This window comes from Rhineura floridana, chromosome 14 (assembly GCF_030035675.1).
Source record: "Rhineura floridana isolate rRhiFlo1 chromosome 14, rRhiFlo1.hap2, whole genome shotgun sequence".
NCBI lineage: Eukaryota > Metazoa > Chordata > Lepidosauria > Squamata > Rhineuridae > Rhineura > Rhineura floridana.
The window spans coordinates 11,116,174-11,133,011 of record NC_084493.1 but is presented as its reverse complement, the minus strand read 5'-3'; the positions used below and the strand labels follow the sequence as shown (position 1 = coordinate 11,133,011).

At 41.1% G+C, this 16,838-nt stretch overlaps 1 protein-coding gene across 19 annotated transcripts in view; it reads right to left on the bottom strand.

The window, feature by feature from the left end:
* Nucleotides 1–16,838, bottom strand: part of SEMA6D (semaphorin 6D) — a 414,582-nt gene that overhangs the window by 25,588 nt on the left and 372,156 nt on the right. For all 19 annotated transcript variants that reach the window (XM_061595391.1, XM_061595390.1, XM_061595398.1 and 16 more), the window contains 7 exons: nucleotides 12,291–12,459; nucleotides 11,813–11,924; nucleotides 9,882–9,942; nucleotides 9,716–9,778; nucleotides 8,089–8,190; nucleotides 5,262–5,352; nucleotides 2,888–3,007 (listed from right to left, as the gene is read on the bottom strand). In XM_061595391.1, the coding sequence (XP_061451375.1) occupies nucleotides 2,888–3,007; nucleotides 5,262–5,352; nucleotides 8,089–8,190; nucleotides 9,716–9,778; nucleotides 9,882–9,942; nucleotides 11,813–11,924; nucleotides 12,291–12,459 (718 nt within the window). The remainder of the gene's footprint in view (nucleotides 1–2,887; nucleotides 3,008–5,261; nucleotides 5,353–8,088; nucleotides 8,191–9,715; nucleotides 9,779–9,881; nucleotides 9,943–11,812; nucleotides 11,925–12,290; nucleotides 12,460–16,838) is intronic.

The following is a 16,838-nucleotide window of genomic DNA, read 5'->3' as shown; positions in this document are numbered from 1 at the left end:
AAGGCAGAAGGAGAGGAGGCAGTATTGCAGGAATGGGGAACCTATAGCTCTCCAAATATTGTCAGACTCCAGTTCCCTTCAGCCCCAATCAACATGGCCAATGGTCAGGGATGATGGCTACTGCAGTCCAGGATCATCTGGAGGACCAAAGGTGGGTCCCCATCCCTGCCATATTGGGTCTGCTAACCTTTTGCTACTGCAGAGGAAGGAAATTAGTATTTTAGTACTGATTACTAAAATTAGTATTCAAGTAAACCTGGTACAAGCTAGATCAGTGGCTACTTTCTTTTTGCAATGAAGGGGAGAGGTATGTGAATTTTCCCTCCAGCGAAAATAATGTCTGAACATGCCCAATGTTGGGGCAAACCTACATGATCCAGTGTGCGATACTGTGGTTAGAGTCTTGGGGTTGTATACAATGTTAGTCCTTCTCAGAGTACATCTGTTGCAAGTAACAAGCATGACTAACTTTGGTCCAGTAATTTCAATATGTCTACTCTGAGTACAACTAAGTTGGATACAACTCTTAGACTAAGACTTAGGTGGCCTGGATTCAAGTCCACATGTAGCCAGTGAGCACACATGGTGACCTTGGGCCAGCCACTACCTCTCAGCCTAATCTATCTCACCAGGTTCTTATATGGATAAAAATAGGGGGAACGGGAGGAAAGGTGTTATATATAAAAAAGGGAGGGTAAAAAACCCATGTAATATTTGGTGAGAGCCAGTGTAGTGTAATGGTTAGAGTGTTGGACTAGGACCTAGAATCCACATTCATCCATGAAGCTTACTGGGTGACCTTAGGCCAACCGTTGTCTCTCAGCCTAACCTACCTCACAGGATTGTTGTGAGGATAAAAGGAAGATGGGATAGAACCATGTACGCCACTTTGAGCTCCTTGGAGGAAAGGTGGTATAATAATAATAATAATAATTATTATTATTAATCAGTTGTTACCCAAAGATATATAAACGTAATAAATAAAATAAATTTGTTGGAGCTTATAAGAATGACATCAAGACCACTCAGAACCAATGGGACCAGCCTGTTCCATGTGTTTCTCACAGAATGCTTTCTTGTAGCAGCATACTAATAAGCTATCTTAAGGTTATAGGCATTACTGTCTTTACTGACATTACAGACAGGATACTATTGCAGCTACTATGCTGACCTCGTGAATACGGATGCCAAAGGGTTTGCTGTAGTTACATGCAGACTAAGAGTGAACTCTGCTATTCAAGGCACTTTAGGACATCCAACTATGGATGAAGTCGAGCGTCAGTGTGTAGACTTTCATGTCAGCTCATGGAGTGTAAAAAGGCCTCAGAGGAATAGTATTACTGCTCTGGCCTTTTGTTACTACAGCTTCATTCATGGACCTATTGCTGACTGGAGGAGGTAGAAAAGGGTTTCGTTCCAGGGCCAAACCAGGGCCAAACCTTTTGCTGAATGAAGACAACCCCCCCCCCCCAAAAAATAACAAAAAAGAGGTTGCTGGGCTTTGGGTTGCGCTCCACTGAAAGGAGAATTTGTGCTCTCAACCACAGAGCTTGCACATATATATTGCAGCTGATGGATCCTCCATGTTCATGGACTAGAACATGCGGGGTAGAGGGATGGGGACACTCATTATAGTCATAGAAGTGTGTATATATATGACATAAGATTAACTGCAAGGGCAATTGTATATAAAACTGTATCAATTTTTGAGATGACAGACCCTTACAGAGCAATATTACACATGGCTGCTCAGAAGCTAGCCCCAGTGAGTTCAGTGGGACTTTCCCCCAGGAAACCGAGTATAGAATTTCAGTCTTGACCATTTTAGAAAAGCTAAAGAAGTTGTTCCCAGACTGTGTGCTGGGACACGCAGAGAATTTGTTACTGCGCCATGAGGAATAAATTAAAGCATTCATTCACAGAGGAGGATGCCTGGTGGATCTCTGTATGATTAAGTGCATCATCATCATCACTATTATTTATTACATTTATCAGTCACTTTACACAAAACAAAAAATCTCAAAGTGATTTGACAAGATAAAATACAACAAATGAAAGCAATTTAAAACCAGAAAAACCTTAAAAAATGAACAATACAGTATATATATATATAATGCTCATCCATATTAACATATCAATGACAGGTCTGATCCACCGCACTGTAAGGAGGCTTGCTCTGGGCAGGGTAGGTCTTCACCGAGAAATATGGGAGGAGGGCTCTGCAGGGGTGGGGAATTCTTATTCTTACACACGATCCTCAGACATCATGATAAACTAGGAATGCACCAGTTAGGCTTGGGCCCTCCTTCCTCTCTCTTCCTCTGGAGGAGGAGCTCAAAGGTTTTTTGCTTCTATTGTAGATTCACTTCAGTTATATGCTATGTTTGAACCTGCACAAACTGTGTTTAGTCTTAACTATGGGTTGTTTGAAGCAAGAGAACTTCAAACCATAGTTTATGAAGCATAGTTTACGGTTCCACTAATCATAATTCTAATTAATCATGCTTTAGATTTCAGAAGTAACGCTAAACTATGGGTAATTGAAATCAGAAATGAAAGCTTCGGATGTCCTCATGGCTGTGTCAGAGGAGAGAGGGAAGAAAAAGCAGGATACCAAGCTTCCTCATGTAACAATAAACAATGGTTTATTAATTTAAAAAAGTGTGCCTTGAGCCTCAAAGGTTGGGGAAACAATGAGCTAAAGATTCAAACTGAGAAAATCTACTCATCTGCAAAAAGAGTGATCAGGAAACTGAACAACAATTTTCTAATATGTAATGATAGGGTTATGGGAAAGGGACAATACCCCCCACCCCTACACATAACCTCAACTAGGGAGCTACAATGACATTTCAAGTTGTAATTATTAGTATTTTACTAAAAGTACCTTTTATCCATTTGGAATCGTATTTTATTGTTCTTAATGCCGACCCGTCCCCCATGCTTCGGTAAATTACCGCATCGCTTGCCAGAAAATCTGCAACCGTTGCAGAATACAGTTTGCCATCTAAAACAATAGCAAAATGGGGCATTAAGTTATCAGTTCTATGTCTGAATTCTGAGTAAACTCTTATCATTGCCTCTTTGTCATATCCTCCCTCCCAAACTTTACACTACCTTAAGTTATGTAGGCACCAGTCCAGAGGCTGGAACAATCCAGTTCACTCATGGATGGTCAAGCTCTATTATAAAAGTTGGCATCCCCCAGCTGTAAAGGTGATATCACAGGTATGGAGCACATGCGCTTGGATGGTATGAGACAGGCTTTCCCAAACTGATCCCCTCCACATGTTTTGGTTTAAATCTATTATCAGCTCCAGCCAGCATGGCCTATGGTCAGGGATGATGGGAGCTGTAGTCCAGCAACATCTGGTGGGCACCAGGTTGGGGAAGGCTGGTATGGGGTCGTCCACTGGAAATGGTGCTGGGAATGGGCTTCTCAAAAGATCTCAAGAAGCCAATTGGCAGAGGTCCTTTGATTTTCCAAAACAAACACAAAAAGCAGTATGATGAGGTTCACACAAAAACACATGGAAACTCATTCTCATTACAATGTTGAGTCAATTAATCAGTTACATAGGAGTAACTATGGCCCTTCAGATGTTGATGAACTATAATTCCATCCTTCCTGACCACTGCCCATGCTGGCTGAGGATGATGGGAAATTTAGTCCAACAATCAATCAATCATTTATTATTACAGTTGATGACCAGCACCTAGTAGCACTTAGTCCAACAATATCTGGCATCTCCTTGGCATCTCCAGCTAAAAAGGATTTTGGGTGCTGTCCTCAGGTCAAATTAATCATTTAAAAACCTATGACCAACCTTAATTATTGTTTTATAGAAAAATGGAGTACATTTATAATGTACTAGTGTAATAAAGTACAGGAAAATGTAAATCCACATATTTTATTAGGTATATTATAATACATTCCTGTATAATTATACTGAGACTTTATGCAGATCAAGAAAGGAATATATACAATAAGTTTCCGTTATTATACATTTTAAAAAAATTACTTCCCTTTTGTTATTTAGGATTAATATTATATATATTATATATATATATGAAAAAAGAAAAATATTATTTAAAAAAATCACCTTGTGACCAACTAAAAAGGTGCCTTAGATTAAAGCAGATCTGTCTATCTAAATATAGATATAGAATATAGCAACATATACAAAGCTGTGTTTTATTTGTTTATTAAATTTATATCCCAAAGGAGCCCAGGGCTAGCAAGCACTATCTTAAAAGAATGGCCTTAGAAGACACATTCCTTTCTGTGCAAAAGAGAAGAATGTATGCCTCTTCTAAGATAACACTTACTGCAACATGCTTATTATTTTGTTACGCCTATGCATGTGCAACTGAAGTATCCACATACTGCATCTCTGTTTAACCGCTGTCTCCCCTTCCTTCCCCTTGTTGCCCCATCATGATTTTTAGACTGTAAATTTCTCAGGGCGGGGGATCTGTCCTCTCAAACTCTGCAACACACCACACACACGGATGGTGCTATGTATACAGTAATTGCCTTGGCTGTTTTTACTGGAAAGGCAAAGTATAAATGCACCATGTGACAAATAACTAACTAACACTCCACTATAAGTGTGTATTATCTAAAAACAAAGAATCATAGAATTGGAGGGGGCATTGTAGATCCAGTCTACCCCCCTGAAAATCTATAGAGCTGGAGCATCCCCAACAGATAGCTATCTAGCCTCTGCTTGAAGACTGAGCCTCCAGCGCCCCTTTTCTCATTAGAGCTGTCATTCTTTCCTCCTTTTGTGCAAATCCATGCAGATTCAGTTGATTCATTCATCAATTAAGAGTGCAACCCTATGCATGTCTATTCAGTAGTAAGTCCCATGAGTTTGATGGGGCTTACTCCCAGGTAAGTGGGTATAGGATTGCAGCGTAGGAGTTCTTCAAACTGACAACAGCCCTACTTACAAATGAAAATGTGAGCATGATTTCCCCCTCTACCACAATTAAAAGTTGACAGGGTTTGGGGAAAAGGTCATTGCTTTGGGGTCCAGAACTGTTCCAGAAGAGGGAAAGGTGTTGTCATTTGGCCATCCCCTGCAACAACATGAAACAGCTGACAGCGTGATTACTAATTTTTAAAAAGTGCCTTAGTCTTAATCTTAAAAAAAAAACACCTCTCAATGTGATGTCATTTCTTTCGGCTTTCTTGAAAATCTCTTCACCTCCTGAACAATTTTTCCACCAGGATTTATTAAAGACAAGGTTCTTACCAGCAAAGAGGGCAACGTTGGTTTGCCTTGCATCGAACGGGCACCTGGCCAAGCCACTGATTTCTTCGCCATCGTACTCCAAAGTATTCAGCTGCAGAAGGAAAATAAATTGTTTAGCGGTGTCACTTCAAGCTCTGCAGGCCAGCGTGATTGGGCGAGGGTGGGGAATACTGTTTTGCATATACCATCATTCAGTCTGTCAGATTTGATCTAAAGTTCCATATAATGCTCAAGAACTGATTCTTAAGAAGCTGTGCAATGGAGTATAGCTTTCACACCCACAAGACTACAAGTCATGATGGCTGCATGGTACCTCCAGGTGCAGAGGGCAGTTTCTTTCTTTCTTTATATTTATAATCCACCTTTTCCACAAAGAGCTCAAGATTGTGTACACAGTGGACACTGGTGGCTCCAATGTTAGTGGGCAATGAATCTGCTCTTGGATTTAGCCCAAGCTTTCAAGGAGTTGTCCAAGGTGCTGAACTTAGTTTGGGAATAGGTTAATTGCCTTGGACAGCTCCTTTAAAATGCAGACTAAAGCCCAGAACCCAATGGCATCAGAGCCACCAATCTCCACTGGGTGTACATGTTTTCCCCCTCTTGATGTTATCCTCACAACAACCCTGTGAGGTAGGTTAGGCTGAGAGCCTGTGACCGGTCCATGGTCACCCAGTGAGCTTCATGGCCAAGTGGGAATTTGAACCCTGGGTCTCCCAGGTCCTAGTCCAACAATGTGCCACACTGGCCCTGAATTATTATTTATTTATTTATTTATTTAATTACATTTTTAAACCGCCCTATAGCAACAAGCTCTCAGGGCGGTGTACAAAAGATAAAAACAGGTTAAAACACAAATAAACATGAATTACCAGTGCTGGGGAACAACAGTGGGAAACACCTGTGGGGCAGAATTTCATTTAGTCCACAAGTTTAAACAAACTAACCTAATTTGCACCTTTGGGATAAAAATATGGATTGGAACATAATAATCCTTGGGGTTTTGCATGTGGGAGGATCCAGGATACATTCTTCAGTTCAAACCTCTCCCAAAGGTGTTAAACTGTGTATTGTAGGATAAATTAAGGCTCTAATCCTAAACCCACTTATCACTGAATGCAACAGGACTTACATCTGAGTGGATACAATTAGGATTGTGCTGTAGTGCATATGTTGAGATAGAATACTTACTGAAATGTGCATTTTTGTCACACTATTTAAATATGGATTTTTGTATGAATTAATTGCAGATTAATATTGGAAATGGATGGAACAGGGTGATGAATGAACACATGTGACATTGAAATGGGTCAGAAATAAGCCAATCCATCCATCCCAAGAGAAGGCTATTGCCTTCCTATCCTGCTTGAGTGCTTCCTAAAAGCATACAGTTTTATGTATGTATTTATGTATTTATGTACAGTTTTATGCTAAAAGCATACACAGGACCATCTACCTGTGTGAGTTTCTGCAAGACCTGCTCCCTGCATTTCTGGCTGATTTCCACCTGGCCTGGAAGGGCGGGGCCCTGTCTCTCTCCAGCTGCAAAAGCAGCAACTGCTGAAGGGGCCAGAGACCATCTACCTGTGTGAGTTTCTGCAAGACCTGCTCCCTGCATTTCTGGCTGATTTCCACCTGGCCTGGAAGGGCGGGGCCCTGTCTCTCTCCAGCTGCAAAAGCAGCAACTGCTGAAGGGGCCAGAGACCGTGTGTGTGTGTGTATGTGTGCGTGAACCTGCTGCTCGGGATGTCTATAGACTACTGGGGTTTTGTTTAGTATTATGTTATATTTTACTCTATGTTATATTTTAGTCTATGTACGCCGCCTAGAGTGGCCGTTAATTCGGCCAGATAGGCGGCCTAGAAATAAAATTTTATTATTATTATTATTTATTATACAGTTGGCTACTGTGTGAAACAGGACTAGACTAGACAGGCCTTTGGTCTGATGCATCATGGTCTTTATATGGGTTTCGGCAAGCCTACAACAACAGAGCTTAAGAGGCCTGATACAGCTGCATGTCATTTATTTATTTGATTGAGATCTCGCATTTCAGTCAAATGATCCTCAAATGCAGTTCATAAGAGATTGCAATACTACAATACATCAATGTCCGCTGCACCCAAGCAGCTTTTAGTCCTGTGGCTGGCATCAGAATATCTTTCCCTTTATTGACTCTGCAGCCTGAAGGCAGCACTGGAACAAAGTGCTCTACAGTGATGAGCCTCTAGACATGGGCAAGAAACAACTGTCAGTCCCAGTTGCTGATGTGCTTCCTGTGTTACACTGCTCCATAAAAAAAGAGAACCAGTGTAATGTAGCGGCTAGAGTGTTGGACTAGACCAGGGATAGCCAATGTGGTGCCCTCCAGTTACTGTTACAACACTGATCAGCCCCAGTTAGGAAGGCAATTGGCCAGGGATGACAGAAGCTGTAGTCCAACAACATCTGGATGGTACCACATTGGCTATCCCTGGAGTAGACTCAGCTATGAAATTAGCTGGGTGAATCTGGGCCAGTTACTATGGGTTATATTCTCAAGGTCTTGCTCACAGTAGATCTAGTTAAGACATTTAATGTAAGTTAATCATGTCTATCAAATCCAATGGGTCTGCTCTGAGTAAGACTACCACTGAACACCACTCAGTCAGCCTAATTCATCTCATGAGGCGGGAGGAGAGAACCATGAATACCACCCGGATCTTCTTGGAGGCAAGATGGGGTAATGGTGGTGGTAGTGGGGATGATCGTGAGGACAGCTATATGGATGGGTATGTTTCCTTATGTACACCCACATGCAGGATCTGTCTTGCTGGACTGAGGTCCTTACCCTATAGTAGCGGCACATGGGGTTAAAAGCATTAGTTCCACAGACAAACACCATCTCATCATTCCTGGGTACAAAGACTTTAATGAAATTATGGCATTCATCCTGGAGAAAAAAGGAAAGAAGAATAGAGACAATGGTTTACATTACCATTCATTCACAAATATGGTTTATTTATTTTAACTAGAGAAGTAGAACATCAAGATGGTAACATTTCAATAATATGAAAGCAAACCTAAAGGAGAAAAAAAAATACAAGAGGACACACCGTCCTGACATTTACAGTGCAACAACCCTCTTCCCGAGTGTGATTCATCACGATTTCTTAAAATAATGCACTTTTTATTTCATTTATTTAACAAAATTTATATACCACTTAATCAGAAAAAACATAAAACATAAAACAACATAAAATATTCATCAGAAAACACTGATCAAATCAAACTTTAAAAACAAGAAGACCTAATAAAGATTATTAAATATTGATAGAAACAACAGTTTTAAAGCAAATATGTTCAGTATAAAATTACGTGTCTGGGTAGGTTTGCCCAAACCGGAGGTTCCCAAACTGTGGTCCGTCAACCACTAGTGGTCTGTGAGCTTCAGGTGGTTGTATGGTCACATTAAATATCCATATTGATTTTAAATTGTATTTTATTGCTTCTTTTTTCTTACATTGTATTTTATAGTATTACAATTTGAATTCAATGGAATGCAAATTGTAATGTAATGAAATACAAGAAAAGAGGCCATCAAAACAACACCGCATCTAGCGCAGTGCATTACCACTGCTACAACAGGCAGAAATACCATGAAACAGTTCGCCATGACCATGGGTGATTTTCAAGTGGTCCATGGGGAAAAAAAATTTTGGGAGCCACTGGCCTAACCCAAACAGTTTGTAGCAGGCATCAAAAACAGTACACCAAAGTTGCCTGCCTAATATCAACGGGTGGGGACTTCCCAAATGAAGGTGTTGCCATACTAATTCCTTGCAAATGCAAAGCAAACGTTAAGTAGCACTTGTAAAAGTGCCAGTTCTGCAGATCCAAGTGAGTGAGTGGGCACATATGGGGTAAGGTGATCCTTCAAGGAAACCGGTCCCAAACTATTTACATAGTAACACCTTGAACGTGGCCTTGTAACCAATCAGCAGCCTGTGCAGATCTTTGAGCACATTCTGTAATATGCTGACAGAACCTCATTCCTGTCAGCAACCACGCTGCGACATTCTGCACTAACTGCAGTTTCCAGATCAAGCACAAGGGAAACCCCACAAAGAGTGTACTGCAGCAATCCAGTCTTGAAATTACCAATTCCTGGACTCCTGAGGGAGGTCAAGCTATGCTGGTCCAGAAATGGTCACAGCTGTCGGATCAGCCAAAGATGACAAAAGGCACTCTTAGCCACTGAGACTATCTTGGCATCCAGTGATAAATCTTGATCCAAAAGCACCCCCACAACTAGGAGTGGTGCAGCGCCCTCCCCGGTTATCCAAAATACAAAATTTTATGTCGGTAGGTAGAGCCATTCACTATTATTTCTAAAGCGGCCTGACTTTTTAAAAGATGATAATGGATTTAAATATTTTTGCTGATTAAAAAGAAAAGTAAAAAAAGGACAAACCTACTTTGTGTTTTCCCTTCATGGCACAGTTCTCTCTATCCTGTTGCTTTGACCGCCATGTTAATTTCTGTTCCGATAAAAGAAAGAAACAAAGATAAGTACGCTCCAATCTTTCATCTAGTATTATTGTTTCTTTAAAAAAATGAATAGTCCAGCTGCTTTTTCAATACCTTGCTTGGAGCAACTTCTCCCTTTGGAACTTCATTCAAGTTTACAGTGTAAACTTGATCCCTGTAAGAGAAGAAGGGAGAAAGATTCATCAAAGCCCCTCACTCACTCAGATGGAATTTAATCCTGCTAAATTAGCACAAGGCCTACTATGCTGTTGGGGAAGGGCCATAGCTCAGGGGTACAGCATCTGCTTGGCATGCAGAAGGTCCCAGGTTCAATGTCTGGCAACTCCAGGTAGGGCTGGGAATGTCCCTTGTCCGAAACCTGGACAGCTGCTGCCAGTCAGTGCAGACAATGAGCGAGATGGACCAGCAATCTGGTTTGGCATAAGGCAGCTTGCTATGCACCCTTGGCACCGCTCTCAGTCATTTCAACAGGAGGAAGAACTTCATAGTGGATCATGCTTCACAGGAGGGATCTGCCTGTCTTCCAATCTGTTGTCCTTAATGCACCAGAAGTTCACTTACTGCGATGACCATCTTGTGCTAGGGCCCTTTCAGCTGACACCCGACAGTTCAAGCTCATTGTGAAGGACAAATGCAGAACATCCACCACACATTTGTCTTGGTCATTTAATTGTCTTAAATGTTCAAGGAATCAAATTACAGGCTATACAATCTTAACATCAAAACCTATTATTATTATTATTATTATCATTATTATCATTATTATTGAGTAACCGCTGGTATAGCATAGTGGGGAGGAGAGCCTGGCTGGGAGTCCAGAGTCTGTGAGTTCAAATCCCTGCTCGTGTCTCCTGGGAGTCAAGGGCCAGCTAAAGATCACCCCCACAGTGAGTGGCTCAGGGGTTACGTGCCCTGTCACCTGTGCAGCTGTGGGCAAGCTGCAGAGTCCCAAGGAGCCCAGTTGCCCCCCAGCTGGCAGTTGCGGACAAGGAAGGGGCTGGCTTGTGCAGCTGTGGCAAGCTGAGCAGGCCCTGGGCAGCTGCGGAGGACTAGCCTCAGAGGGAGACAATGGTAAACCCCCTCTGAATACCGCTTACCATGAACACCCTATTCATAGGATTGCCATAAGTTGGGATTGACTTGAAGGCAGTCCCTTCCCATTTTTTAATTTTTATATAATAATAATAATAATAATAATAATATTTATTAATCGCTTGTTACCCAAAGGTCTCCAAGTGAATTACAACATTGTTAAAAGCAAAAGTAAATATACAATACCAGCAAAATAAAATAATAAAACAGCCACCACCCTCATAGAATCATAGAATAGTAGAGTTGGAAGAAGCCTACAAGGCCATCAAGTTCAACCCCCTGCTCAATGCAGGAATCCAAATCAAAGCAGCCACAGAAAGCTTTGTTAGCACACTAATACAAACATCATCATCTCAGTCTATCAAATGCGTGGGAAAAATGCCAAGTCTTTACTGAAGGCCAAAAAGATGTTAGTGATGGCCCAGGCAGACCTCACTGGGGAGTGCATTCTACAGGTGTAATTCCCAGAGCAGTTAAACAGTAAGCCCGTCTCTGCAGGGAACTCTAGGTACCGTAGTTCTGTGAGAAGAACAGGGGTCTCCAAACAACTCTCAGCACCCTTAACAAACAACAGTTCCCAGAACTCTTGGGGGAAAGTCATGACTGTTGAAAGTAGTATAATAGTCCTGCAGATGGGGCCCTAGAACCCTGTGCACTTCCATTTACCCTTGGTGGGCTTTCTGGAAGCATCTGGCTGAGCACCATTTGAAACAGGAAGCTGGATTAGATGGGCTGATGCAGCAGGGCTTCTTTTCTGCAACCTACTTCGTCCTGCTCCTCCAGTGCCTTGATTCCTTCCTTCCAATTCTATTTCCTGATCCCATTCTCTCCAGATTACTTTTAAACAAGGTGCACAGATTAAATGCAAAACAGTTTGGGGGGGGTAGGGGGAGAGAATTTTAATTTAATCAACTGACTGTGGGGAAAATTACCTGCCAGCAATATAAAGTGTGTCTCGAATTTTCAACATCAGCTGAAAGTCCAGCCTATGTTGGGATTCATTGCCTGAAGGGCGTCCTCTAAATACTGGATATTGCCTTGAATCTGCAAGTAAAAACAGGTTATGCCATCAGTCAGGATTAGAGAGCTAAAGAATCAATAGACAACATTGATTAGCTGTATATACTGGGAGTAGAAGGCTTAAACTAAATTCCTTGCATAATGCATTGAATATAAATGAATAAAAGCCAGCTAGTATCTGCAAACACACTTTAAAACAAACAAACCTGAACTTATTGCAGGTTTCTTATTGCCTTTCTGATTGTTTTTTTTTTTTAAATGATGAAGTTGTCTAATAAGTCAAAAGGCGAGTGAGTAAATTTGGTGAGTTTCAGGAGACACAACTGCTTTCCCTCGATGAGAAAAATAAATGGCAGTTAAACAGCAAGTTTAGTTCCGCCGGTTACTCACAGTGGTAGTCGACAACATTAATAGGGTCATCGTCTTCAGGAAAACTGACAGCGCAGCACCGAGAGGTGGTCAATAGCACCACATACGCAGAAAGCAGTAAGAGCCTCATGACTGGTGTATATGGAGGGTGGGTGAGGGGGATGAGCCACTTCTGGATAATACTATTTACCTGCAGGAAAATAGATTTAAAAAATCGAGGGGGGGGGAGGGGGAGAGAGAGAGAGAGAGAGAGAGAGAGAGAGAGAGAGAGAGAGAGAGGGAGGGAGGGAGAGAGAGAGAGAGAGAGAGAGAGAGGTTGGTTCTACTTCAGTGCTCCAGGCCAACGAGTGACTCCTTAATGCACATTTTATGCTAGCAAAGACGGTGTAAATTATGTTGCATGAAAGATCTCTTTGTGTTTGTCGACAGAAAAACTGCTATGTGACAGCCCTGATTAAAACTTTTCTGCGACATATTGACATTTGCTAATTTTTGTGCTAAATTTACAAGTGGGTTTCTTTTCTGGAGGTAGCTGACGAATGTCACCCCGGCTGAATCACAAGGGGTGCAAACAGAACATGCAGCCTTGCTGACTTGGCAGGAAGATTGTTAACGCTGGGATTAGAATATTAATTAAACTGCAATCTCTCCTTTTTCCAACTAATTGCCACATGGTACCCAATGAAGCCTTTGCCTGTAAATTAACCAAAGCTCCTTTGCAAAATTCAAAGCACATCCAATCCATGTTAACTCCAAGCCAACCTTTTATTTTTACCTCAGAGGCTGACTTGCTGTAAGAATATTTTTAAAAATTGTAATTGGAATGCTTGCTACTCCAACTCGGCTAACAAAATTGAGCTAGATGACCAAATTGAAATGACCACTTGTGAGTTTCACAAGTTGTCGTTGCTATTATTATTATTATTATTATTATTATTATTATTATTATTATTATTATTATTATTATTATTATTATTATTATTATTGGCTCTGCCCCTCTGCAGTTTGCATGCCAATCCCCCTCCCCCAGGTCGCCAAGGCACCTCCCTCCCTCCTCCAGGTTGCTAAAACACCCTCCCAATCCACGGCACCTCTCCCTCCCCAGGTGAACTGCACAGGAAGGCTGCCCCAGCCTGCTGCCTCCCCCTCCCCCAGGTCGCCAAGGTACCCCCCCAGACCAAGGCACGTCTCCCTCCCCAGGTGAGCCATACAGGAAGGCTGCCCTGGCCTGTTGCTTTGTGGCTTGCCAGGACTTGTTCTCCTGTTCCTCGCTCAATCTTGCCTCCCTGCCCTTCCTCCTCCCTCCCTCAGGTCATGGCCTTGGCCTCAGTGGTGGCAGCAAAGAGCCACTCATTCTCCCCTCCCTGGACACACTATCTCTCTCTCCTCCTTCTCCCCTTGCTCAGTTGCAGGCCTTGGAACTGGCAGCAAAACACCACTCATTCTCCCACTCTCCACCTGGCCTCACCTTCCCGCTCACCCATCTGTTCTCCACCCTCCCTCCTCCCTCGGTTGCTGGGCTCAGTGGTGGCAGTAAAAAGCTGCTCATTCTCCTGCCCTCTGCCCGGTCTCATCTCCCTGCCTGCCCTCCTCTCTCCCTCGCAGCTGCCCGTTTGCTCTTCCACTCCCTGCCCAGTTTCATCTTGCTGCCCTCCCTCCCTCTTCATTTAGTCGCTGGCCTTTGCTGCCACAGCCATGTTCTCGCAGTTAGAAGACTGTCACATGCCTACAGCATGACGCCTTACAAAAATATTATATAGTAAGCTCATCATTATCACAACAATATAAAATATTTAAGAAGTTTAAACCAATTACATTCACAACTAGCTAGAGATGTAAAATTTCTGGAAATTTTGAATCCATAGAAAACCCCCATTTTTTTTCTGGGGTTTTTTCAGAAAAAAACAGAAATTTTCAGAAAAACTGAAAAAAGGCAGTATTTGCACTTTTTACGGATTGAAAGTCACTTTGTTACTTCAGGGACATCAAATGTAATTAGGTACAAGTTGGTTTGGCATAAAATTATCACATTTGGTATATTAAAAGTACATTTTATTCAAACAATTATTACAAATAGAATTTACTTTTTAAATTTTTTACTTTTTTTTGTAACAAATGGATCTACAAGATCTTGAACTGCAAGGAACACCTGAACTGTAAGGAACCTTTGCCAGTTTATGAGGAGCAGGCAAAAAACAATTAAAAAAAACAGAAGAAACCATCAACATTAATAACAAAGAAAATTATTTATGTCTCCGCTAGTCCTCCACAGTGTCAAGCGACATAAAGCATCCATTCCCATAAAAAGAACTGAGAAAAAGGGGGGAGCAAGATTCAATTAAACATTTTATTCATTATGCTAAAATAAAACATTCCATAATCCATTTTTTCTTCATATTTTCCAATTTTTCCAATTTTTCAGAAAAAAGGCTTTGGGGAAAAATGGGGGGAAAGGTTTTTTTTCTGAATTTTTCCAGTTTTTTTCCGGGCCTTGACATCTCTACATCTAGAGAGGATCCTAAAAATATCTCTCTCAAATGTCAAAGGCCAGGGTCAAGAAGTGCATCTTCAGCATACAGTGAAGCTGTATAATGAAGGTGCTAGCTTAGAGGTGCCACAGGGAATGCCCTCTGCTGCACCCCAAACTTCTGAAGGTGGCGGAACACTCGAAAGGGGTCTGTAGAGAAGGAGGCGGTCCCTCAGATATTTGGGGCCTAAATTGTTTAGGGCTTTAAACAGTAGTGGGAGCACCTTAAAATTGGGCCCGAAAACAAACTGGCAACCAATGCAAATTACACCCCCCCCATTTATGCTAACGTTGCGAAATTTGTTATTTTGCCCAAACCATACAAGGAATATAGGAAGGTGCCACATAATGGGCTACATTATGTGTCTATCTAGTCCAATATTGTCTGTCCTGACCAGCTGCAACTCTGACTTGTTATCGTGCACTTTTCATGGACAGTGGTTTATGGAATTTCTGGATTCTTACTCTAGCACAGAGCTAATGTTCATCCTTACGTTTTCTGTCTTCCAAGGCTACCATTAAGAACCCAACATAATAAAAGATGTTGATCTGTAGAACCCAAATGCTCTACTACAACTTGCCATTCATCTTCTAAAAGGCATGTGCCCAGACTCGAGAACTAAGCTACTTGCTAAATTAAGTTGCTATTACTTATTTATTTAATTATATTTATATACAGCTGAATATGTCAACTCCTTAAGAGGTTTACATAAAGCACAATAAGATAATTACAAAAAGAGAAATCTCTGTGTAACATTAGAGCCATAGATACAAAGAAACAGATTAATAAAAACAGAGAATCCATCATTAAAACAGTCAGTAAAATATCAGTAAATAATATAACAGATCAATGTGATGACTATTATGAGCCAGGGATAGCCTGCCTAAATAGATATGTGTTTTTTAAAGCTTGCTACTGTTTCTACATGATGAAAAGTGCATAGGCTAGGGACTGGAAATCTGTGGTCCTCCAGATATTGCTGGACTATGAATCACACCAGCCCTGGCTACGAATCACACCAGCTGATGGGAGTTAGAGTCCAACAGCATATGGAGGACCTCAGGTTAGTCTCCCCCCCCCCCCGCTTTAGACATCAGACTAAGTCTGTCTTAGTGGCCTTCGCTCATCTATTAGTCTAAAATGTAATAAAAATAATAAAGAGATTTTAGGGCAGCCTAGCAAATACATCCACGAGAATGACTAGTCCACTTGTTTGCGCATAGGTTAGTCATTTGTGCCTCCCAAAGCAGCATTTGAGTCATTCAGTGGAGGGCAAGGTAGGAATCCCTTACTGAAATCTACAAGCCCCCCTCCTTGACCCCCTCAATTAGGGACAAAATGTAGAGATGGGCTCACATTTCTCAATATTTGAATTTGACACCGATTTCCTATTTATTCGCATTTTTGTCCTTGCAGATGGGTTTTCTTTCTCGCGGCTTTGTGTGGCTGAAGCAGATTTTTTAACAATTTGCCTCAAAAATATCAACATTAATATCAATATTTTCCTCAAAATAATGATATTAATATTGATATTTCCCTCAAAATATCAGTATTAATACTGATATTTTGAGGAAAATATTGATATTTTTTAAAATATGAAAAACATTATTTCTAAAAATACTGATATTATTATTGATATTTTTGTGCAAAAAACCCTGAATTAGTATTTATTTCAAACAGTAAACATTTATCCCTTACAAAGCAGTACTGGAAGAAAGTTCAACGGAACGAAGGTTGAACCAACAATGAAATGTGATCCCATCCTTAATTGAATGATCTATCAATTTCAGTTGTCTCAGTTTTTTCATTTTTAAATTCAGTTCTCCACATTTCTGCAGCAATTTGAGATTTTTTTCGGGAAAGATCCTCACGAAAATTCTTCAGCATGTTAGTGCGAATTTCTCATAATCAACACATTTTTGCATGCTGTTTTGAATAATGTTCACATTTTTGCAAGCAATATTTCTTAATATAATAATTTTTTGTATGTCATTTTCACAAATATATTGATTTTTATGTACCCTTTCCCTTAATATATTTA